The sequence below is a fragment of the Spermophilus citellus genome, assembly GCF_964194105.1.
Source record: "Spermophilus citellus genome assembly, chromosome: 2".
Classification (NCBI taxonomy): Eukaryota; Metazoa; Chordata; class Mammalia; order Rodentia; family Sciuridae; genus Spermophilus; species Spermophilus citellus.
In genome coordinates, this window is record NC_138183.1 from 11,309,893 (window position 1) to 11,335,620 (window position 25,728).

General features: G+C 36.3%; 1 protein-coding gene across 9 annotated transcripts in view; it reads left to right on the forward strand.

Annotated features, from left to right (window-relative positions):
* The window catches only part of DENND1A (DENN domain containing 1A), a 521,188-nt gene that overhangs the window by 169,659 nt on the left and 325,801 nt on the right, over positions 1–25,728 (forward strand). For 2 of the 9 annotated variants that reach the window (XM_081282507.1, XM_081282506.1), the window contains exon 4: positions 7,301–7,337. The exons of the other annotated variants lie outside the window; for them this stretch is intronic. In XM_081282507.1, the coding sequence (XP_081138633.1) occupies positions 7,321–7,337 (17 nt within the window). In that variant the 5' untranslated portion in view covers positions 7,301–7,320. The remainder of the gene's footprint in view (positions 1–7,300; positions 7,338–25,728) is intronic. 9 annotated transcript variants of the gene reach the window in all.

Below are 25,728 nucleotides of genomic sequence, written 5' to 3' on the forward strand. Positions count from 1 at the left end.
TTCTGTCTCAGCCTCCTGAGTCACTGGGATTCCAGGCTTGTGCCACCGTGCCTTGCTTATATTATACAATTTAAACTTAAATTTCACAGTGAAAGGTTCTTTGACATCTTTTATACATGTAACTTATTTATTAGGTTTATTTTTATTTTCTGTCTCTCCCCACCAGACTGCAAACTTTATAAAGGTTGAGAATTTTTATCTTTTTTTTCCCACAAATGTATCAAAGGTTATCAAAGAATATCTGGCCCATGGTAGGCACTGGATGAAGGAGTAAATCCCATTTATTTAAAACAAAAAACCTTGAAAGCAATGTAGTTGTATTAGATTATAAACAAGTTGCATTAATACAAATACCAATAAAAGCCAAATGCATTTGGCTATGGTTTTTTGGGATTGGCTAACTTCACTTAGCATTATCTTCTCTAACTCCATTCATTTACCTGAAAATATCATGATTTTATTCTCTTTTATTGCTGAATAATATTCCATTGTGTGTATATATGCCACATTTTTAAAAAATCCATTCATCTACTTAAGGGCATCTAGATTGGTTCCACAGTTTAGCTATTGTGAATTGAGCTGTTATAAACATTGATGTGGCTGTGTCCCTGTAGTATGCTGTTCTTAAGTCCTTTGAGTATAGAACTAGGAGAGGGATAGCTGGGTCAAATGGTAGTTCCATTCCCAATTTTCCAAAGAATCTCCATACTGCACCAATTTGCAGAGGATTGAACTCAGGGTACTCAATCAATTTGCAGTCTACCAGCACTGTACTAGGGTACCTTTTCCCCCACATCCTTGCCAACACTTATTATTGTTTTTATTCATAATAGCTGCCATTTTGACTGGAATGAGATGAGATCTTAGAGTAGTTTTGATTTGCATTTCTCTAATTGCTAGTGATGATGAACTTTTTTTTCATATTTTCTCTGATATAACGAGGCTGATTCATAGTGGAGTAGGGAGGGGGGAGCATGGGAGGAATAGACAAAACTCTAGATAGGGCAGAGGGGTGGGGGGGGAAGGAGGGGCATGGGGTTAGAAATGATGGTGTAATGTGATGAACATCATTATCCAAAGTACATGTATGAAGACACGAATTGGTATGACCAGAGATATGAAAAATTTGTGCTCTACATGTGTAATAAGAATTGTAATGCATTCCACTGTCATATATAAATAAAAAATTAATTTCAAAAAAATGAGAAAAAAAAGAGTCAAATGCATTATTTTCTGCCATGGTTGACTAGTTCCTGCCAGTAAAGGATTTTTACTTCTCCTTGAGATTCATCATAATATTATTAATGAGTTGCTAGATGATAGTTAATACTAAATTAAAAACACCAACTAGGACAATAGTAGGTATGGGTAAGTTACTTGTTCTTCATGATAAGCCTAGGAAAGTGAGAGCATGTTAACCTTTTCAGATGTTACACACATTTAGCTCAGAAGTCTTTCAGTTAATAAAATAAAATGATTTACAATTGGAATTTTTTTCATGGCTTCCAATTTGCTCAAATGACACATACTTCATCAAGGCCAAATCTGATATCTGAGATATCTAGCTATCTGCTATTTCTAGCCAGTTTTTGGTTTGGGGTCAATAGAAGGAGCATAAGAGTTCAAAGTCATAAAGTTGTTGTTTGGGAGTTATGAAAGATGTGTCATACAATAATCAGATTTCTTTATAAAGAAACATTATATATAGTTGTGTTCTACAATTTTCTCCATTATCCATATAGATCTTATTTAAGCTCTTGGGAAAACCTGAGTTTTCAACCAAATGAAGCTGTTTGGAACCTATTATGTATTTTGGGGAAAAAAAAAGTGTTTTCACTAAGGTGTTACCTAAATTTTTTTAGTTTAACTTTTAAAATTTTTATTCAATTCAGAAGTATCTGAGTACCTAATACATACCTGGAATAGGCAGTACTTGGTCTTTGGCCTTTATTTATTTTAAGTCCCATTAAATAGACACAAAGATTTATCCCCAGCTTCCCACTGGAAGACCTTTTGGATGCCCATGGTCATCCAAGGTTTTGATGACTGAACTTGATATTACAAAATGAAAACAATAAGTACTTTTTGTCATTTATGAACAATAGTAAGGACTTTCTGTCATTTACAAATCTACAATCAAATATACCTCCAGGTATACTATTCTCAGATATGGTTTTTTGATGTCCAACTACCATTTTACTTTTGCTATCCTTACTGTGTTGGGAGGTACTCAATATTTGGGAAGAGAATATGTAAATAAGTAATTAAAATATAGTGTGATATGTGTTAAAAAATATATGAGTGGGCTGGGGTTGTGGCTCAGTGGCAGAGCTCTTGCCTCGCATATATGAGGCACTGAGTTTGATCCTCAGTGCCACATTTAAAAAAAAATGAATAAACAAAATAAAGATATTGTGTCCATGTACAACTAAAAAATATTTTAAGAAAATATATGAGCACATGTATGGTTCTTTGGGGTCACAGATTAGGCAGTGTTCATCTCTAGTTGGCAAATCAAATCGGGGATATATTGCTGGTGGGATCCAGTTAAACTGGCTCAAACAGAATGAATGAACAATTGCCTGAGGTGCATGGGAGAAACACTCTATTTAATGAGAGGTGATATGCAAAGTCCCTGAGGAATGAAAGAAAGAAAGAAATGAAAGAATCCTGTGAATGCTAGTCAGGGTGAAGCAAAAGATGGTACCACAGAAGTCTTTGGTCATATTGTGAGAGTGCTGGTGTGGGCATACCTAAATTTTAGATTTATCTCATAGCAAATTGGAATGCCATTGAATGGTTTGGGACAGGTGCTTGGGTATTCCTGGTTATTGTTTTTCTGGTTATTATTGATTGTTGCACATCAGTTTGAGAGTAGCATCTGATTTACATAGGAGTTTTCAAACTTCAACTTCAGTTTCTGTTTGTCTTTTAAAAAACAGTTTCTTGGGCCCCTGTTGAAGAGTGATTGTCCTTCTTTCCAGGCTAGCTGGCATACAAACATCTGTTTAAACTGAATGTTTTCAATGAGAATCTTCTTACTCCAGTGCTCTTTCTGGCCTAGTGGCAGGAACAAACATTGCATCCTTTTTTGGCTGTGTTGAGCTCATTTTTACTCTAAACATAGAAAAGTTCAGTTTTCACACACAGAAAAAGAAGCTAGAAGTAATAAAGAGTCTGGGTTTAAGAATTCCGGCTTCCTTCTCTAACTGTTCCAGTGTTTTTAAACCAACACATACAGTTCAGAGAAAAATCAAAGGGCTCCGTCTCCTCAGGCAGGTGCGGAGGCAGAAGCCCTTTTAGATTGTGTGTGAGCTGCTTTAGTTTAAAATAAGTGTTTAGGGGTGGGGGAGGGAGTTGGAGAGGAAGGCTGTGGGGACAGCTCCCAGATTTTTACCTTGAAAGCAGGTGTTGTTGAAATATTCCAGAAACAGATGGAATCTCCTATTCTTGTTTTAAGCTATTTATGGTTGTCTTGCCCGAGGGTACCCTGCTATACAAAAATGCACAGCCTGATGTTTGAGGGCAGCTTGGGCATCAAAGCTGGGGCCCCTCTGGGAGAAATCAGCCTTTCTTCCTATTGCCTGAAATGCCATTCTTGAAACATGGATTTCTCAGTCTATTTAACAGAGGACTTCCCTCTGCCTTTCGAGGGTTTCTATTTCTCTGAAGCTGTTTTGGTTTATTTTTAATTCTTTTCCTTAAAAGTAAGATGGGTATTATGTTGTTGTTCCTTTCTGGATGATCAGTTAGGAGGAGGTCTACTGCTATGGCAGACTTACAGTTTCACCCGTGTGGGTCCTGGGACATGGCGGCTGTCAGAAGCCAAACCGTGAAGTGGCCTTGGGTGGCCCTGGTTTACTAGGCCAGGACATTTTCTGAGCCCCCGAGGAGCTCAGAAAGTACTGTATTATGTGTATGGGGTGCTCCTCAGAACATTGCTTTGTGGAAGGTTGTAACTTTTTTTCTTAATTAAAAAAATGAAATGGTTGAAGAACATTGTATGTTTTATTGCCATACAGATGCCTTCATACTTAGAAACACAATCCTCTGGGGAGTCACGACTTAACAACAGTAACAAGCTGTACAGTTTAAAGAAAATCACCTTTGAAGAGAAGAAAGGGAAATAAAACTGGCCCTGTTCTCCCAGTGGCCTGCTGTAGGAGGTAGTTTTGAGGACTGGGAAGCTGGACAGTCAGAAGGGCAGGTGTGTCTTCCGAAGGAACAGCACTGGATTGACACCAACAGCCAGCCTCAGGCCATCTGCTGTGGGAGGAAGCTCTTTTTCTCCTTCTGGTCCATGTCAGAGGAAACCATGTTGGCTCAGCCTCCCCTCAAGCAATCTGAGCTTGGGATAGTGAGGTATTTGAAACTCCTAAATTTGGCTAGCAAAAATTTTTCATTTTTTGAGATTGCATGAGTTACAGGTAAATGAAAGACATGGCATTTCCTTGCTTTGTTTTGAAAGCAGAGTACTTCCTTTTCTTAATGCTTATGAAGCTAAGTGCAGAGAAGCAAGTGAAACCCCCTAGGAACTTCATGAGTGCAGTCTGTTTTGTTTTTGTTTTCCTTCCCCAAATGGCTCATCTTGCTGTCTCTTGTGACCACTGCTGATGACTAATGTTGTGGCATTTTGAAGATAGATAGACTGAGTCTGGACAACTCATTAGAGAGGGTGTAGTAGAGTATGTGTGTGGGGGTGGGTGGGGGGGATAACATGTATCAGGATTTATTTAATATTCCAGGTGGTTTACAGAATTCTCTTGTATTCATGTAGCAATTCATGAAATGACCTCCATTAGAGAAATACCAGGGTTGAGACAGAGAAGGACACAGATCTATAAGGAAATCTATAAGGAGAAAGTGAAGGAATCTGTTTTGGAATCTGAAGTCCAACCAAAGCCTATATGTTATTTTCTTGCCACCAAAGCAACCATTATGAGTTTCATATGGTTGTTCTATTAGTCTGCTGTCTGTCTAGTTATAATAGCCATGATGGGTAGTTTGCCTTTATAGGAGTAGCTCAGAGGTGACTTTTTAGAAGTAATTACTATAGTTTATCCTCATTCTATAAATAATAAAAATGAGATAAGAAGACTTTGTCCCAAGTTCTTTGGCCGGCTTATGTCAGTCTCCTGATCCCTAATCCAGAGTTTTATCCAAATTATGGCAAGAGTCTTCCAGCTCAGGAGAATAAGACCAAGGTCACCTGAAACTAATGTTTTTTAAGACTCTGTAGCCTTTGAACAACTAATAATAAAAATTAAAAAAAAAAGATTCTGTAGCCCTCATTTGACATCAAAGAGTTCTGTTCCCTTTTTTCTAGCATCATTGAAATCTACGTGAACAATCCAACCATGTGATTACAGAGTAAAGAAAATCATCCATTCTGTTTAAATCTGATACAGGGTGTATTTGAATAGAAAACCAGTAAAATTGAACCTGCCTTTTGGGACAAAGTGTCTAAGGGTTCCACATGAGGGACCCTTTTTGGGAGACAGAAAAACATTCTGCAGGCGAGGTTATTTGGTGTTATTTGGTCAAGTTTGAGTGTCAACAAGGTTTCCTGGATTTCTCTGCAAATCAACTTTGTTTCAACAGCTCTAACAAGCACTAGGCATCTATCTCAGCCTTGTCTTTTTGATTGGGTAGAAGGTAGAAAAGAAAATGACTCAGAGTATGCCTTCCTTAGTCCCCCCCCCCTTTTTTTTTTAAGCCTAAAATTGCCCTTTGCATCTGAGCTACAGACTTATTTAAGAGCAAGATTGGTTTGTGAATACATAAGGAGTCTGAATGTGTTTGGTCCTTTCAGTGATCAGTTTGAGAAGTATGAACCCCATCATCTCTCCCTCCTAGAAGACTGAAGTAATGGCATAAATCTCTACAGAAGAATAATTATGCTATTTGAAGTTTGAAGATCCTGGAATTCTAACTATCAATTATGAGTGTATTTTTGTGATGTTATTTTTTGAGATTTTGAAGATATACATGCTTGTTAAAGGATTTTAGAAAAACTAAAGAAAAGTAAGAAATCTATCATCCCACCACTAATAATGATGAGGGTGTTCCATTCATCAAGTTGGGATTATGTTGTAGGTGTAATTTTATTAACGAGCCTTTTCAGTTATTAAATTGTAAGCATCTTTACATATTATGAGACAGTCTTTCCTGAGAATGTTTTTGACTGTGTAATTTATTTGTATGAGGTTGACTTATAAGGGAAGAAGCTCTTAGTGATCTGAAAAAAATTTCTAGCTGAGATTTATATTCTTTATGAAAATGCAGTTGTTATAGGACATTCAGTTAATTATCTTGGTATTTTTGTTTCATGAAAAAATACTCAATTATTTTTTTAATCTTAACTGAGCTACTACCTGATTCTTTACAATGAAGGATACTTATTAGTGTTAGAAAACAATGAACCTAAAAGTATGGAAACAATATCAAACTCTTTGTTGAGTCAAGTGGGAAGTAATATGTTTATTTTTCCTTTCTATATTTCCCTTTGTATATTTACATCTTTAAGTAATTATTAAGTAGCACGAATTGTATTATAAAATGCAAAAAATGATGTAACATAAAGTTAGATAGCATTATAATTTTGATTTTGAAATATATTACATTATGAGTAGAAAAAATGTATCTAGAAACTTTGACAAGACTTATGGAATTTTTAAATATTGTAAAGAAAATTAAGTCCCTCTGTTGTAGCATGCAATGGAAATTGAATAGGTGTGTGTGTGTGTGTGTGTGTTTTAATTTCTTGTTCATAGGACTTGAAACTAGCAATAGTTTCAGGAAAAACTAAGGGTAATTATTGTCCTTCAACTCAGTTCACCAGTGTTAGACTCCCACATGGGGGTATCTAATCCCTTATCTATGATACAAAGCAAAATTTATTAAAAAATTTATTCAGGGAGGCATCATTTATGTTTTCTAACCCATTCTATTTCAAATGCCTTTGAAGTAAAGTAGGTGGAGCTTTGTATGTGGGGTCAGTTGTCCTACTGTTCATTTATTTATTCTGGTATTTTAACTAGCTCTTTATGTGTACTAATGAGCCCCAAATGCAGCAAAAAATGTTTTTCTGTAAACTTGATGTTTTTTAAAATATTTATTTTTAAAATGTAGTAGAGAAAGAAGTTGGGTGAAATTCAGTATCCTGTACTTTGTTGTCTGCGCTCCTACCATGGCTGGTTTCCTCTCTTCCTCCCTTCCTCCCTCCACTTCTCCCTCCCTCCCTCCCTCCTTCCCTCCCTCCCTCTCTTCCTTCCTTCTTTAAAAATTTTTTTTTTCATAGGAAAATGGGAAGTCATCAGGATGTATAAAACAAAAAGGTACTGTAAATATAAAAACTCTAAGCCAAAAAAAAAAGTTGAAAGTTTGTATGTTTGCTAGTGTAATGTTTCCTATTGAACTAGGATTTTTACTGTTATTCCTGCAGAGTTTGCCATTTTGGACACCAGTTTTGGAGAAATATTAGTTTAGAATCTTTCAATAGTTATAATTCTGGGTCATTTTATTTGAGTAGAGAATTTAACTTCAGAGAGTCCCCTGTACTTATATACTTATTTATCATGTGTCCTTTATCTCAGTTACTTCAGTGGTAAACTGAGGATGATACTAATTCAAAATATTATTGTAAAGATCAAACAAAGCAAGTGCTTGATAAGTTTTTTTTTTAAAAATATTATACCTACTGTGCATATGTTTAATTATAACCCTGAGCCTTTCTTTTGTAAATTGCAATATATAACTTGCTAACTGAAAAAGGCGTTGAATTTAAATAGATAAACACATATGTATATATACATATAAGAAAACATGAATAACTATACAGCAAATACCCATGTGATCACCATCTAAGTTTAGAAATTGCAAGCATCCTAATGTTACATTTTCACCTATATATTCATCCCTAAATAAAATAGCATAGCTTCAGTTTTGAACCGTTGTAAGAGTTGCATTATGCAAATTGGAGTTGTTATTTTCAGTCTATTTCTTTGCTTAACTCTTGAGATACAGCAATGCTGTTGCTTATAGTTGCAATTTATTTTCTTTGCTATATAGTGCTTTATATTATCATACCACTATTTTTTATGCATTTAATTGTAGGTAGCCATTTGGACTGTTTCCAGTTCCTGGTGCAAATAGGCTAGAGAGATTTCTAGTGTACATACCTAAGAGTTGAATAGCTACAACATAGGATATGTTATCTTCAGTTTTATTGTGATAATGCCAAATTATTTTCTAAAGTGGGTATACCATTTTGTGGTTCTGCCAGCTGTGAGTGAGCATTCCATGGGACCACCCTGGTGCCACTTGCTCCTTTTTTTTTTTTTGAAGACAATATGCCAGCATACAATTCTTTCTTAAAGTCCATAAGATCTAGGTATAGTTACCCTTCTTTTCTTCCCCAAAGATTAATTTGGTTTTATTGTTTTCAGAAGTGTTGCTAGAGGAAGAATCAGTCCCTGAAGTTGTAGAAGAAAAGTTGATAACACTTGAAAGGTCAAATGAGTTACAAGGTGGCATGACATAAAAGTACAGTCTTCATTCAGAGTGGAGCTTGCATTCCAGTCTTCCTGATTTGACATTGTGCTTTTGGGTTCCCCATTTACTCTTATGCAGCTTTGATTTCCTTATTTTATTTTTTATTTTTATTTTTTTAGGATTAGAGATAATATAGATCTTGGCAAGGTAGTCATTGACACCTCACAATATTACTCATAGAAGAGTAGGCCAATTGTATACACGCCATTGCCATAGGTGAGATTTGTGTGGGTCTGTGTGTAATTAGTGTACATGAGCTTTGCTCATATGAACTTAAAGATGACACTTGGTAGCAATAAGGTGGGCACTTACACCATGCTGTTCAGGGTATAAAATGGTCCAACATTCCTGGGAAACAGTTGGCAATATATATTTAAGATCTCAAAGTTATTTCCACTTTTGGGAATGTATTTTTCAGGAAAACTCAAATATATATGTTATGTTTGTATGTTGTGTGTGTGTATAGGTGTGTGTGTATGTATGGAAAGAGGGATGGTATGTACAAGGATATTGGCATAGTTTATAGAATGAAAAGTTAGAAACAATTAAAACACTTAGAAATAGGAGAGTAGTTCAATTTAATTAGATACCATGCCGTCACTAAAATTGTTTTTAGTGATAAAAAAAAAAGCAAGGGACAAATTTTTCTATATGATATGATCTCTATTTTAGAATAAATACATGATGGTGGTGAATGGACTTAGGTAATTGGACACCAAAGTATTAACAATTAACAGTTGGGTAATAAGATTGTGGGTATTTTGTATTTTTTCCTTGTTATCTCTTTAATAAAGTAGTTTTTAATTTTTAAATTTTTATTCTGTCAATCTCACTTGAAATATTTTACCATAGTTTGCATATTTTTAATTTTTTTGTAGATATAGATGGACAGAATACCTTTATTTTATTTGTTTATTTTTATATGGTGCTAAGGATCGAACCCAGCACCTCACACATGCTAGGCAAGTGCACTGCCATTGAGCTACAGCTCCAGCCCTGCATTTATTTTAATTTGGGAAAATCATAACTGTTTCCCTGTATCTCATGATTGCAAATATAGAATGTCACAAATGTTAGTGCTGTAACTACCACAATGATAACTGATTTCTAGTATACATTTCCCCTTAACTTTGTGGAATGGACTTGAGCTCTGGAATCAGGCCTCTGTTTAAAATTTGGATTATACCACTTACTTACTAGCCCCAAGACTGTGAGTAAGTCACATCAACTTTCTGTTTCCTTATCCATAAAATAGAAAATACTTCCCATGGTTGTATGGAAGATTAAAGGAGAGTTTTTTTTTTCCTTTTATGGACATACACATGCTCAGTACATGGTGCATTTTTGATGCTCAATCCAAGGTAGTTATTCCCATGTTGCCTTGCCAATTTAAAAAATACCATCATTTATAAAATGCACCATTGAGGAAAAATCATCTTGGAATGGGGCAGGAGGTTAAATTCTCACATTGATCCCAAGAAACATTTTGATTTCAGAAACGTTGGGTTCAATTAATTGAGAAATGATTGTATTAATTTCACAGTGGGACATTTAGCATTTGTCCTGCAATATCAGTGTGCTCCATTCACCTAAGTGACCTTTCAATTTTCTCCAGAAATTTTCATCTTGTTTGTGTAAAACGACTAAGAACCTATTCCCAATGCATGCCTCAACTCTGCTTTTTATGGCCTCAGGATCTCTGTCATAACCTGTTTTATGCTTTCACAAACTGAGCCTCTGGGGAGCTGTCTGCACTTTTCAGTGTGATCTAGCTGAATTCCTTCCCTTCCCCATTCGAGCTCTTTGATTTGCCAGGTTTTTGTTCATCTACCCTAAGGATGGACTGAGATTGCTGAGCATGGCCTCTCTTGTGGTGCAAAGTGAGAATTGTTTTTAATTGAGCAGAAACATGTGGAAGGATCAGGAATATCTCAAGGGATTACAGAAAAATTCCAAATTTGTACTACTTACAGCTTGTGTTTAGAACATGGTCTGCTGGGAATAAATGTTAGTTAGTGTGGCCTGTGACCTTAAAAACTGTTGACATGGACTTCAGCCAGAAACTAGCCACAGACCTCCTTTGTTAAACTCATTCATAGCTCCTTGAAAACTCTAGTCAGTGAAAGTTGCCAGATCCAATCTAAGCATAGCCTTTTTTTTTTTTTTTTCCCATGCTTTGGAAACAGAGGACGCCCCTTAACCAGAAAGCCTTCTTTAATAGGACTGCATGGCCTAAACGCAATTGGAATTGACAACTTCCTGGCTTGGGTTTGCCAACTGGCAGTGCTGCGAAGCCGAGGAGACAACAGCATTGGGCGCTGTGCACTTGTGTTTATGTGTATGCAGAGGAGACTGAACTCCAGAGCATGGTGATATCCTTTACTCTAAAAGCAGCTTCACAACCTGAATTGGATACGCCTTCCAAGTGTTCTGGCTGGGACAGACACATTAGAATTATCTCTCAGTGTTTTCTTTTTAAAGGAAAGAAAAAAGAAAATAGCTGCCCTTCCTTTTTTTGATGGGGATGATCCTGGACTTGTTCTCCCCACCACCACCCCCTGCCTGCCCGGAGAATGCTTGACTGCATTCTCTCAGCATTGCATTGCTCTAACATAGAATAAGAACAAGAAGCTCAGAGCTTTTTTGGATGGTACCCAGTACCCACTCACTCGTGGAGCTTTATGTAACTAAGTTTAGTTTCTTGTCCAGCTGATGGGGCAACCAAGATATTTCTTCATTTTTTTCTTTATCGAGAACCCTGAGGAATCAAGAGGTTTGGCAGTTTCTTCTCCATGCTACTATCAAAAGGAAAATAAGAAAAAGCCCTCAACAATTTGCTGCTCGTGCAAACCAGCACAGTAATTGGGACAAAAACCAAATATTTTCCCTAGTTCTTGTGTTTAGTCCAAAAGACTAAATTGTCTGAAATATATTATCTGAAAATTTGCAAAATGGATAAATTAATCAGGCTAAAGAGATGCAGCAGTTCCTCTTTTGACAAAATTTATTTTAGTACTATTGACACACTGATGTTGGGTCGTGAAGGAAGCAATCTGTAGTTATCAATTGTCCTCTTGAGATAGCCAGATATGGAGAGAGTTCATCTCTCTTTCTTCTTAACCACTTGTAAAATTTTGGTTGTTGGAGTAGAATATTTATTTCCAGTTATGCTGTTGAAATTGTTATTTTTAACATAAATACTCTAACAGACTTATCACTTCAAAAAGCTGCTGAGGTTTGGCGTGATTTCAGCCAGGCATGTGTGAGGAGAAAAAAGGAATGTCACATTGGCCTAGGAATATGGAAACTTTGAAGGGAGAAATTATATAATTTCCTAGAGAGAATACAAGAATTTGGCTGCAGTTGAGGGAACCCAGAAGAGTACCTGGCTCATAATAGGTGCTCCATTAAGTACTAGGATGAAAGAAATTGCTTCATTAAGTACTAGATAAATGAAGTAATTTATTTTGTGGTTCCAATATTTTCCTATGTTTCACCTTTACCTTAGAGCATTTATTTCTTTCACTGAAAGTAGATGATACCACATGTTTAATTGTCTGACATTCTAAAGCAAAGCATTTTGATTTAGTCAGAACAGATTAATGTTCTGACTTATCAAATTGACATGATATACCTCATAAATATGTACAAATATTCTGTCAATTAAAAATTAAAATCTGATTTATTAACCATGTGACAAAGCTTATCACTTGACTTGTCTGATCCTCATTTCTCACATGTGTAAAATAAAGATAATGAAACCTACTTTGTAAAGTTAACATATAAGTAAACATGTTATATAAAATACTTAATTTAATGGTTAGCAACATAGAATTTTTTTTCTCTAGGAAAGAACTTAATATTTTCCTCATATGCTTTTTTCCTCACCTCTATCGCAGGGAATCATAAGAAACTATTTCAAATAGTATACTGCCTCTACAGATCTGCCTGCTCATTCAGGGAAAGCAGTTACTCTATAGATGAGTTAAGAGGGATTAAAAGTGTCCCACACTCTACATTGAAAAACTATAACTGCCTATGTTAATGGTTTAATGCTTGTTTTCTTTATCTGTGTACTGTATTGAGAATAGATAGGATTATTAGAAAATACATTTAGGTGGTTTGTGATTAAGAAAACTAGATTCTATTTTTGTTTACATTTTTTACAAGATGACAGCAATCTCAGAACATCAGCAGTGCAGAGATAATGGAGACTTCTTTGAACTTACTTCTTACTTTACAAGAATTAATTCTCAAACTCTCCCCTACATGAGCCAATGAATCTTGGGTTTTGTAGCCTCTAAAGTTGTTATGAGTCTCACCATTGGTATTTTGGATGAAAAGCAAATTATATGAAGCCTCTTTTCTCCCTCCTCCACATCAGGAGATGAAGGACGTGTTCTGGACAAGAAGGAGGACTGTGAAGAACTGTGGTGTGTAGAAGAGGGAAGATTATTTGTCAGATTTTTGTTTTCCTGGAATATTTTCCCTTAAGATTTTGTGAGATGAGTGTATGTCATCTTTTTTCCCCAGAGATTTTCCCCCTAATGCTACCTCATTTTCTAAACTTTCATTAATAGCTTTTTGCAGCTGAAGCAAATATTTTAGATCTTTCTTGTACTCTCCTCCAGCTGGGAGTGTCTTTCACACATCAAAGGCCTCTCATTAAAAGATAGTATGAGTTCATCATCTCGGAGGAGTGGGACCTGAAAACCTGAGATAACTTTCAGCTACACATCCTATCTAAGCTGCTCTGAGATTTTTTTCTGTCGGTTACCACATTTTTTTTTTCAATTCGTCACTCCCAGATGCTTCAAAAACTGGCTTTCTTCCTTAGTTTTATTTATATCTAAAAATTATCTTTATTCAGAACAGGAACTTAGTTGTAGAGCTTAGGAAAGATAAATGCTTTCACATTTATTTTTTTAATAAGAAAATCAAGAATCCCAAAGCTTAGGAAAAAAGCCTAGGGGCTGCTTGTTATTTTCTCACTGCACTGCCTGCTTCAATGTCTATAAGGTAATTATTTGAAACTTCTTAAGTCAGCTCTGAAAATGCTACAAATCCTCCCTTTTCTAACTTTTGCTAATGTAAAGCCACACTGAAATCAGAGTGGTTGAGTAGATTTCTTGAGAGAATGAAGGACAACTGATTATGTCCTTCAGACTTCATTCCTGAAAACATTTTTATGTTCTGGTAAAGGCTGGCATGTTATATTCTGGCTAAAAAACTGGACTAAGTATTTTGAGCTCCTTTTGTTTGTATGTATACCTAGCACACAAATGAACATCCTATAACACAATATTATAAGTTCCATCATTTGAGAAATAGTCTTGCCAAATCCAGAATAAGTCTTTTTTTGTAGTATTTATTTTCCTTACTTTGGTCAATTTCAAGTTCTGTATAGTATTTTCTAGTCAAAGGTGAAAGTTGTCTCCAGATAAATATTAGGATGGCCTGCCGGCCAAATCCCAGGCAACCCAGTGAATTACTCTCTTTGATGGTAGAAAGGTCCAGTTCAAGTTGCTCTGAATGGTATTTAACTACAAAACAATAGACTTAACAGAAGTTGCTGGTGTCCTTCAAATAGTTTCTTACCAATAGCCAATACTTTGGGCACATAAGATTTGAGGCTTGTTCCATTAACAAATTGGAGTGTAAGCTTTCAGAGCATTGCGTAGCAAATGAATAGTTGGAGAGGGAAGAGAAATATACATAGATGTATTGAAAAATGCATGAAATAAAAAACAAAAACCAAGCAAGCAAACAAAACAATGTCACCACACACATATACATACACACCCAGAAGCTGTTGACTAGGCAGTTTTTCATTCTTTATGGCTCTAGAGACAGGTTTAAATTGGAATTTTTTTTTTTTTTAATTCTCTTGTGCTGTGTTGAACAGAAAGGCAATATTTGATGTAATCTGGCCCAGATGTCAGCAACGTGCAGCCTTGCAATGGTTATTCATCTTCAGGTTTTTACTTTGTAAAAGGAGAATCAGCAAACAATTGTTTAGGTTATAAATTATATTTAGAGACTTTTTGAGATCTTGCATATGTAACAAGTGAACATATAGATTAGTTTGAATATGTTTTAAATTTAATTTCATTTTGGCTATTAATCTTAAAATCCTCTTTAACAAACGTTGGTTATGAGTCCCTTGACAGATGTTAATATGTTCAGTGCCTTACATTCTGGATAGTGTTCCTCTTATTTCAATTTCTCATTCTTCTGGAAAGTTTCCTCAGCTAAGACTGTTAAACTAGTAGGCTCCTTTAAATGGTCTTTGAATGAGTTTTCTCATATAAATTTCCCACAGGGATATTTGTATTTGTTGGTTATGTAATAGCTTATAATGCAAGTGGCAAAACTTCAGTAGCAGTTCCCACATGGTAGTTTATTTGCTTGCATTGGAGTATGGGGATTGATTGTCTTGGAATTCAGGTGTATTTGTTTTAAGAGTATTCATAATATTTTAAAATATGAGAGTTGCTCATGATTTATACCCATTCATTGTCTGCCCTCTTTGAAATGCTGCTGATGGCTCCTAAATCCTCTGGAGAGAATGGATTTTGAAATTTTCTTTTAGGAGTGAAAAGAGTGAGACCTTCTATTGTCGTATAATACTATTTTAAAGTTCCAGGAATGCACATGAAAATCTTTGCTTCTGTTGTTTTTTTACCCAACTCAACAGGGTTTTCTTAATAAATTTAATTTGAGCTACTCAGTTATATAGTAAGTTTCCCTTTAAGAACTGAGTGCAACTCAAGGTCAAATTTAAAAATTTGAAAATATTTTCCATATTAGATGCCAGTGCAATAATAATTCTAACCCAGGCAGTATTAACTACTGTTACATTAGGTAGCCCGATTGGCTTTAATGAAATTTTTGTTTATCTTAAAAATATTGAATAAACTACATTGACATTCTATAACTTTAAGATCACTAACTTCATAACCTTGATAAAGCAGTCTCCACAAATGGCCTCAGAATAGTATGCAGCAAAGATTAGGAGTTTTGAATAGCAGAATAAAATAGACATTATTATCGATGTGTGTATATACGTGACTGCATGACCAATGTGATTCTACAACCTGTACACTCAGAAAAATGAGAAATTATAACCCATCTGATTCAAATGTCCCAAAACTCCTAATCTTTTTTTTTTTTTTTTACAAGGGGTTCAGTTGTATCTTTACTGCTAATAGGCCAGGTAATATGGGGCAAAATGCCTGACCTGGTCAACCTCTTCTGTAAAATGACAACTGGATAGTTGTCATTGTCCCTTAAGAACCAAATATATGATTTTTAAAAAAATTCAAATCAAAATCATCTTATTAAGTTTCAGTGAGCTCATTAGGGCTTTATTACCATAATTCATGTTTCTTGGACATTTCCTTCCTCATTCCACCAATGTGTTTGACCTTCATGATCAGAGGGATTACAGAAGTTTTAGTGCAGTCTTCCTAATGCATGGCAATATTTAAAAAGTTTAATTTCATTTGATTATTAGTATTTTGTCACTTTTCAGTGGAATATTAAATATGAGACCTCATTTATTCTTTAGATAGGGACACTGGCTCAATGCTATTACACTGTTTTTCTTAACAGCTGTCCCCCAGGGAAACTAAGAGGGCAAGGGAATTTTTTCTCTTGTAACATTATAATGTGACTGAAGAGAGACTAGGTTAGCAGAGGAGAGACCCTCCATCCGCACCTTGCTCAGAGCCGGATTAGTTGTGTTACTTTGTATGTGCTGCTGGGCTTCCCTCCATCTGTAAAATAGAAATGTTATTAGCTTTCCAAGCATGTTTGTAGAGAAGATGAAGTCTAACTAGCTAGTTTTTGTGATTTTTCTAAAAGGTGGATGTTTGGTTCAAAATGCTTGATTGATAATAAAAACACACCTCCCTGCTTATCTTTTTACTTACTACAGGGTAACTTCTAGAAGTTCAGGCAAACACTGAGTATTATGTGTGCTGTGAGGAGGATGTGAACAAATCACGAAGTTGGCTTCTTTGAGCCTTTATAAATCTTGGGAGCATTCTAAAGGTTCTGGAAGTGAGTGCTGTTGGATGGTGGAAGGAGCCAGACAGGTTTGGGTTTGCCTACTAGCTTCCCTTGCCAATTTAGGATTTTTAAGTTATCTAAGCTCTTGATACCTTCCCCACTTTTCATCTCTGAAATTTAGATAAAAGAACCTACCTCATAGGGCTGTTATAAGACAGGGTTTGCAAATTATTTAGTAGAGTGACTGATAAATAGTAGAGGCTCTATGAATGGTAATTACTCATTCCTCCCTGGGTGTGTGGTTTTACAAAATCTAGAAATGGTCATAGTGGTAAAGGAGCACTTTAATTTTTATCAAATGATTGATACTTGGAAGGTCACTGACGTTTTAAGTGAATGTATCCTTTGATTTATTTCTTGATTCTCTTGTAGGGGTGTGTGTGTGTGGCGGGTGGGGGGAGCCCAGAGTATAAATTTAGAAGGTTCAAGTCTCAGGTTTTGTTTATTCAGCTACATCTTCATAGACACATCCTAAATTTTCTGGATTTCTATTTCCCCATCAATGTACATGAGGACAGTAATAAGTCCCTCAAAGGATTGTTTGGAGGACCAAATCATAACACATGATGCTCTTTTGTAGTAATCAATCATGGTGACCAACTTGAAATCTAATAAAACTTAAGAAAAGTAAAAAAAAAAAAAAAAAAGTTTTTCCCAAGCTCTGTTTTTAAGATTTCTCTTGGGAGGAAGTGTTAATGTGAGAAACTTGCCCGAGTAGAAGCCCATCATGTCTGGAGAATTGAGTGCTTTGTCCTTTTGTGTACACTGTCTCACTCAGTCTTCACAACAGCCCTGAAAGGGAAAAAAATGTCTTCAGTTTGTAGAAGTGGTGAGGGCCCTGTCAGCATTTGAACCTGGCTCTGTCTGACTCCCACTCTTTTATGCTGCCCTGATGTAGTTTAAGGGAACATTTATTGGGTGTTCATAGGTGCTGGGTGTGACATGACAGACAGTGAGGATGTGGTGATATACAAGACACGCTTTCCCCACCTTCATGTAGCCTAGGGTCCATAGAGCAGGCACAAATAGTCTGTTGTAATATTGACCCCTGATAAAGAAAGCTGGATAATTATGTAATCATCTGTGTATTTTAAACTGGTAATTTCCTCTGAATTGGTGACTTCTATTGGTTTCAGAGGATGTCATTATCATCTTATAATAGTTCTGCATTTTAGGTGAATGTAATGTCCTGCGTTTCCAGAACTTAAGAACCTTGTTAAAACATGCATAAAAACTTGATAACAACTTATTTATTTAAGCTTATTATTCACCAGATATATTCCATGCGTTCTATCATTGAATCCTCGAAATAACATCGTGAGAGGGCATTATGGTTCCCATTGTACAGATGAAGAAACTGAGGCTTGGCAAGATTAAGTTACTTGCCTAAAGAAATATAACTAAAACATGGTGTGATTCTTTTCATCCAGAACCTGCATTTCTACCCAGATTAAATTATATAATTCTACTAGAAAAATTTATTTGTATTTTTCAAAATTAAGAGAGTCTGAGACCTTTAAATTCTATTTTTAGTTCTTAATTACATAACAGTAAAACTGTCTTCTTTGATATATAATTTAATGAATTTTGAGACATGAATACAATCATGTAGCTTCCACTACAATCAAAATAGAAGCAGTTCTATAATTTCCCCTCCCCCAGTTTCCTTGCTGCCCACTGCAGTCGTACCCTCCTCCTTCTCCCAACCACTGACAATGACTGATCTCCATCTTTATAGTTTTGCCTTTTCTAAAATGTCCATTAAAATGGAATCATTCAGGATTACTTTTTCAGATCTGGCACTTTCCACATTAGAAAAATGTATTTGAAGTTTTTTCATGTTGTGTGCATCAGTGATTCATTCCTTTTTGTTGTTGAGTAGGTATTCCATTGTATGAACGTACTTGTTTATCTGTTCACCATTGAAGGACACTAGGGTTGTTTCTAGTTTCTGTTTATGAATAAAGCCGTTTACAAATATTCTCCCTGAATAGGTTTTTGTGTGAACAGAAGTTTTTGTTTCTCTTGAGTAAATATGTTGGAGTGGGATTGTTGGGTCCTATGCTCAGGACATTTACAACTTGATTAAAAAAAAAAAAACTGCCTATTTTCCAAAGTGACCATATCACTTTGTACTTGCACCAATAAATGTATAGAAATTCTAATTCTGAATCTTCACCAACATTTGATATCACTTTTTTCTTATTTTAGTTATACTACACATGTAATAGAATCTATTTCGATTATAATTTGCAGTTCCCTGATGACTAGTGATTTGGAGGATATTTTCCTGTGCTTATTTACCATCTGTATATCTTCTTTAGCAAAGTGTCTGTTAAGATTTTTGCCTATTTAAAAATAGATTCATTTCCTTATTGTTGAATTTTAAGAGTTTTTAATTCTTTTGGGATGGGGCAGGTAACTGGGGATTGCATCCCTTTTTTTATTTTTATCTTTTTTGAAACAGTGTCCCACTAATTTGCTTATGGCCTCGCTAAGTTGTTGAGTTTGGCTTTGAACTTGTGATTGATCCTCCTGCCTCAGCCTCCCAAGTTACTAGGATTACAGGCATGCACCACAGTGCCTGGCTCTTTAGTATATCTTGATATAATTTTTTTTGTCAGATGTGTGATTTGCAAATAGTTCCTCCCGTCTGTGAATAGTCTCCATTGTCTTAATAGTGGCTTTTCACAGAGCAAAAGGTTTTATTTTATATAAAGTCTTAGCACATCAGTCATCTTTTATGGATTGTTTTTGGTCTCTTATCTAGGAATTTTTTTTTTCCTAACAGAAGGTTGCAAAGATTTTCTCTCATGTTTTCTTCTAGAAGTTTTATAGTTTCATGTTTTAATTGTAGGTCTATGAATCATTTTGAGTTAGTTTTTAAAAGATATAAAGTATAAGCTGAGGATTTTTGTTTTGTGTTTGTTGTTTTGTTTTTATGTTGTTCCAGTACCATTTGTTAAAAAGACCATCTTTTCTCCTTTGAATCACCTTTATACTTTTGCAAAAATTAATTGATTAGCCTGGCATGGGTTGCACAGGCCTGTAATCCCAGGGACCGTGGAGGCTGAAGCAGGAGGATCACAGGTTTGAGGCCAGCCTCTGCAACTTAGACCCAGTCTAAAAAAAAAAAAAAAAAAAAAAGAGTTGGGGATATGGCACAGTTTTAAGAACTCTCCTGGGTTCAATATCTGGTAACACACACATGTGCACGCGCGCACGCACACACACACACACACACACACACACACAATTGTGTGGGTCTGTTTCTGGAGAGAGAGAGAGAAAGAGAGAACTTTTTAGTTTTTGGTGGACACAACATCTTTATTTTATTTTTATATGGTGCTGAGGATCGAACCCAGCGCCCCGCACATGCCAGGCGAGCGCACTACCACTTGAGCCACATCCCCAGCCCTGTTTTTTCTTATTTCAAAATTGTGTTAGCTATTCTAATTCCTTTGCCTTTATAAATAAATTTTGCTCTTCTAATTTTTAGGTCTTTGATATCTACAGAAAGTCCTACTGGGATTTGGATTGATATTGGGTTGAGTGTATAAATCAACTTGAGGAAAGATGACATCTTAACAATATTTGAATCTTCAAATCCACAAACAGTACATTTTCCCATCTATTCTTTGATTTTTTCCCCTTTTTTGTGGTTTTCACTATAAAATTATTACATGTTTTTTGTTAGACTTATACCTAAATATTTCCTTCCTGTTTTTTTCCCCTCTTTTTGGTGCCAAAGCAAATGGTACAAGTAAAAAATTAGATACTGAGTTTTTATTATTTTTATTCAAAAGTCTCAAGTCTTTGTGTTCTGAAGGTATTTGTCTATTTTTTAATATCTTTAGCAAGTAAAAGATTGTTTCTTGATGTTTGTTCTTCTTTGAATCATCATCTGTTTGTGATCTCACAGCCCTTGACCATTTTGTAATTATGATGTCAAAGCAAATAGCTTCAAAGGGTACATCTGGGAGGATCTGAAAAGTGCTCTTCTCTAGACAGGTGGATCAGGCTGGAGACAGTATCCATGTTTTCTTCTTTCTATTGGTATCATAGGCATTTTAGATTTTTTTGGGGGGGGACACAATTGCTCTGTACTTAGGAATACCATCCATCTTCTTTTACTTCAGAAAAATCTAGTCCAAAATATAGATATTAACTTTTAAGTTGATAGAAATGAGAGTATAGTAGATACTTTGGACAAAGATGGTTTTTTGTTTTTTTACTCTTAGACAACTAAACAAAAAAACAGTTTCAGGGAAAATAAGAGCAGCTGTTCCCCTCGTTATATTTCCTTTAGTGGTTCTGTACCATCTCCTGTTTGTGTTTTATTGTTGTGTAGTTTACATGCTTGGAGCATTGCCAGCATGAGAGGAGATATCATGCCTAATACTTTTAACATTCACCATCCCATTCAATTCTTGTCACCACCTGGTAAATTACAGATCAGTGAGCTTCAGTGTGATCTGACTAAAGTTCTGTGGCTGCTCAGAGAGCATAACTTTGACCCGGATTCTAGGCACAGAGTCCTGGCCTTTCCCACTCTGGCCTCTAAGAGTCTTCTTCAATTTTATTACCTTATGGGGCTAACTTTTTTTGGGTGATGTAATTCATAGAATATCTGCTGGAAGTTTCTGGAACCATCTCCAAAAATATTTTGGGGTGTTCTTATAAAGTTTTACAGACAGTAAAACTCCCTTTTATGATCTCTGGATCCTAGGTTAAAAATTTATATTTAAGGTCTCTTTACTTGCTAATTTGTTGTTCTTCAATTATCAAGAGTCATCTGAGTACTGATTTCCTCTTCTGTGACACTTGGGCACAAATTTGACACTACTCATGTGGGTATGTGCACATGGGCAACTGCTAAAGGCCAAGAAGCTCTTCCTTCTGTTCATTCATTCTTTTCATTTTTCATGCTCTCTGCTGACTACTGGGGATTCAGCTGTGAATAAAGCACTATCCTTTCCCTGAAGGACTTCGGGGTCTAGTGCGTTTTAGAAATGGTCATTCTTGTAATGGCTAAAGTACATTCACGTGATACAGAGAGACAGCATGGAGTAGTGGAGGAATCCAGACTTATTCAGGCTTAGATTTAATTTTAGGCAAGTTACTATTGAATTATCCTAAGCCTTTGCATAAGGTGCTTAATGATAATACCTATCTTAAGTCATTATAAACAAAAGTTTTCTTGGTAAAAATTAGTTCCTCTGGAAATTTAGTATATATAAAGTCCTGAGATAACCTGTTGGAGACCTCGTCATTAATAAATTTTAGCCATTATCAGCAATTCAAACTTTGTATTCCACACACATTTGAGAGTAAGTCAACACTATAAGCCAGATGCTGTAAATAGAGATGGACATAAAAGTATAGTCATAGCACAACACAAACTTTGATGTTTAACATCTGCATTCATTAATATCCATTGAGATTTTGCTGAAAATTGGTTTAAATAGTAGGTATGTTCGGTTGTACGGTTTTTCCCTTACTTGATAAAAGCTGAGCTTTTTTCTTTTGACATTTGTTGTTTATCTGTTAAAATCCAGTTTATAAGGAACCACATAGGTATTTCCTCAGGAAGAAAACTGCCTCAAGGTTTACATGGCATAATTTTTGACTGGATTAAGTTATTTCACCTTTGAAGTTGGTCACAGCCTGAAAGCACAAGAAGTTGTTTACAAAGGAGCCCATCGATTCTTCCTCTTTCTCTGGAACCATTGGAGCAGTGAGACCCGCACAGTCTGTTTGGCACAGTGGCCGCTCTTTGCTGGCTGGGGGCCCTCCTACTGCTGGGCAGAGGATGCTCCAGAGCTCCGCTTCTGCGGAGCAGAGCCATCCTGCAGATCTGCTTGTGGTTAGCTGGGGCCTGTGACCATGCACTACAGCCTGCTGCTTTAGTTGCAATATCTTTTCCTTAATATTTTCCATCTGGCCCACAATGACCTATAAAGACAGACATAAACCAGGGTTTGAATTATGAGGAGGGTGATGCTGAAATGCTTCCAAATCTCACTCTAGAACCTGCGGGCTGGGCAGCTGCCTCTGCATACTGGACAGAAGGAAACTTTTCTCAAGTTGGTTTGCAGAACATTTAGTCACATCAAAGACCTGAACTATTCAGCTTTTAAGTGTTTTAAAAGGCTTTATAAATTCCTTCTCTGAACATCACTGAATTTTAGCAAATACAATTATGCTGATATTGAAGATTTTCAAGGAAAAATATAACGAAGGTTATGAGAGCATTTCATATTCAACTTCTAAGTTTTTAACTATATCCAAAGGTTTGACAATTAGTGAGGCGTGTGGCATAATTGGTGTCATTGTGTTCTAAGTGGCATTGCAATTGCAGGGATGTTTTAATGTAAAGTTAGAACTCATTGAAACTGAGTTCAAAAAAGGAATAAGAGTTGCTTTTTAAATTTCTCTTTGCTAAGAATTTCCCTGGATTGTTAGCATTTGTTAATAGCTTCGGAGCCAAATTGAAATGGTAGACACTAAAGCCAATTTTATACTTTGGACTAATTCAAAGCCAATTTAAAATATTAGTTAAAACCAGAATGCAAGTTCAGATCTTGACCATTCATTTGTGCTCTAAAGGCACTTGGGACTAATTTGTATTTTTTCAGCTTGATTCTTTGGAGAATTGCTATATATATATATATATATGTTGTAGATGTGCACAATACCTTTATTTTATTTATTTTTATGTAGTGCTGAGGATTGAGCCCAGTGCCTCACACATGCAAGGCAAGTGCTCTACCACCGAACCATAACCGTAGCCCCTCTTTTTATTCTCAGAGTATCCTTTAGACTAAGAAAGAGGTGGGTTGCTTTCTGGAGGACAAGTTGCACTCAGAGAGGTTGTGATTCAGCTTTTGCAGCACAGCAACAAAGAAAAGGCTGGGGAGGCATGGCCAGACATTTTGATTCTCAGACCTCAAGTCCATGCTGCCACCTCCTGTCTGCATCTTCACTTTCATTTAAAATCAACCAGACTTCTCTTCTGAAGTCAGCTTGTAACTTTTTTTTTTTTTTTTTTTTGGTAGTTTTATGCTCTGTCTGTCCTCTCTCTTCCCTTCTCCTTTTCTCCTCCCCTCTCTCTGCTCACTCCAGGTGGTTAACTCTTTGTGCCAAAGTTGAAGTCAGATTTGGCTTGGAGCCAGCAGAGTTGAGAATGTGGTGTTTACTTTTCAGTACCACTACAGGGTGAAATTTATACGGAAGCCTCATTAGGAAAGTTAGGTGTGTGTGGTTTTAGAAGGTGATTAGATGCTCCACAAGTGTGATCTAGTGGCTCCTCCTCTCTCAGTCTCCTTTAATAAGCGGTTTTTGGTTATTATAGTGACTCTCAATTTCTCAGTCTATGGGTTAGGATGAGAAATGCATGTTAATTGGAGCAACCAACTGACTTTAAAACTGGGGGTGAGCACCAAGTGCCTAGAATACAAAGCTTAGAGTAGTTAAGTACCTTTGAGAAGAAGGAAGGAAAATTTGGAATTTTCTATGTTAACAATCTTGGCAACAAACAAAGGTCACACTAGAATAGGGTTAGTGTTAGGAATAGTCCATCCATCTATTCACTGAGCACACATTGCTGCATTCTGCTCTGAACCCAGCAATGCAGTCGACACACAGAGATAAGATATACTTGTGGGAGAGATGGTCAAACCAGTGAACTCAATGTGACAAGTGTACGAAAGCCTGAAAGCCCTTGGGACAGGATCACTTAAGTTGGTGGAGATGGGAAGTGAGATGAGACCTATAGGGCAACTAAGAGTGGTAAAATATGAGTAGGGAATTTGGACAGGAATGGGGATAAGGAAGATTATAAGCAAGTTGAATAATATAGAGGTCTACAACCAACAGAGCATTGTGCTTCTGCAGAGTGGCTTGTCACTCATTGTGCTGAAGCACCCTCCAGCTCTGTGGGGAGTGGTAGGAAGTGAGGCCCAGAGATGAAGGCCTTTACATGGCATATAGTAGGTTTGGGATTTGTTGGTAGGGAGGGTGTGTGAACAAGCCATCCAGCTTGCTAAGGCAGAAGCTAGCTCTCACTCAGACACTTAGAAGGAGTATTATTTATAATCTGCAAGTTCTGATTTTTGTACTAGCACTTTGCCATTCCTTAGCACTTTGCCTTTTAAATGTTTATGAGAAATGTGATGAATGAATGAATGTCATTTCTTTTAGGCAAAGATGTACTCTTCTAATTCCATTTTGCCTAAACCAGTACTGAGTTATTTGTGTTTCCAAATAGATGCTCACAGACAGCAGGACTGAGGCAGCCCACATGTATACTTGATAGCAGCAGGAAACCAATATTGGATTTCAGACATTGCCAATATTAAAGAGTCAGCTGTAAATAATCATAGCCCAACCCATAATAAAATGTTAATAGTGATTAAGTTAACTCTGCCAAGATTTAGTGTGAAAGGAGTCTGAATGTATTTTAAATAGCCCTGATAGTCAGAAAAGTGAACGTTCATGCTAGTTGCTGGGCCTTGTAAAAAGACTGTATTTCAGTGAATGAAAAGATCAGAGGGGCGATTCTTCTGATCCTTTGCTAGTCCAAGCTGGGTCCTCTACTTTGATTATATTTGAAGTTGCAGGCCCATTAATGAGAACACTTTAACTGGTCTCAGACCAATCTTTCTTCCTCTTCTCTTTACCTTTGTTCATTTAGGGGCCCCCTTTTGGCCCCTCAGCATGCACAGACTCTCCTCCATTGAAGACTAAGAGCATTTCCCCTGGGAGTTCAGGCTGTGTGAGGCAGCTGCCTCTTGTGTTTCCCCACCCTCCCACCCCTTCTTGTTTTCTTCAAGACCTGACTGGTGGTTAGGGTGAAGAAAACTGCTTTTCCTCTCTTGCCAATCCATTACACCTGCTTTCAGAGGCCTTTCCCTATTTGAATATGTGGTAATTTTGAACTACATTCTAATGTAGAAGGTACACTCCTTAAAGAGAAGTTCATGGATTTAATTGATGATGGTGACATGGAGGGAACAGGGTAATTGAGTATATTGTCCATTTTCAGTATGGAAATTAAGTTAGAGCAAGCTTTTAATTATGAGTAGTGGTTGTTACTAGGGC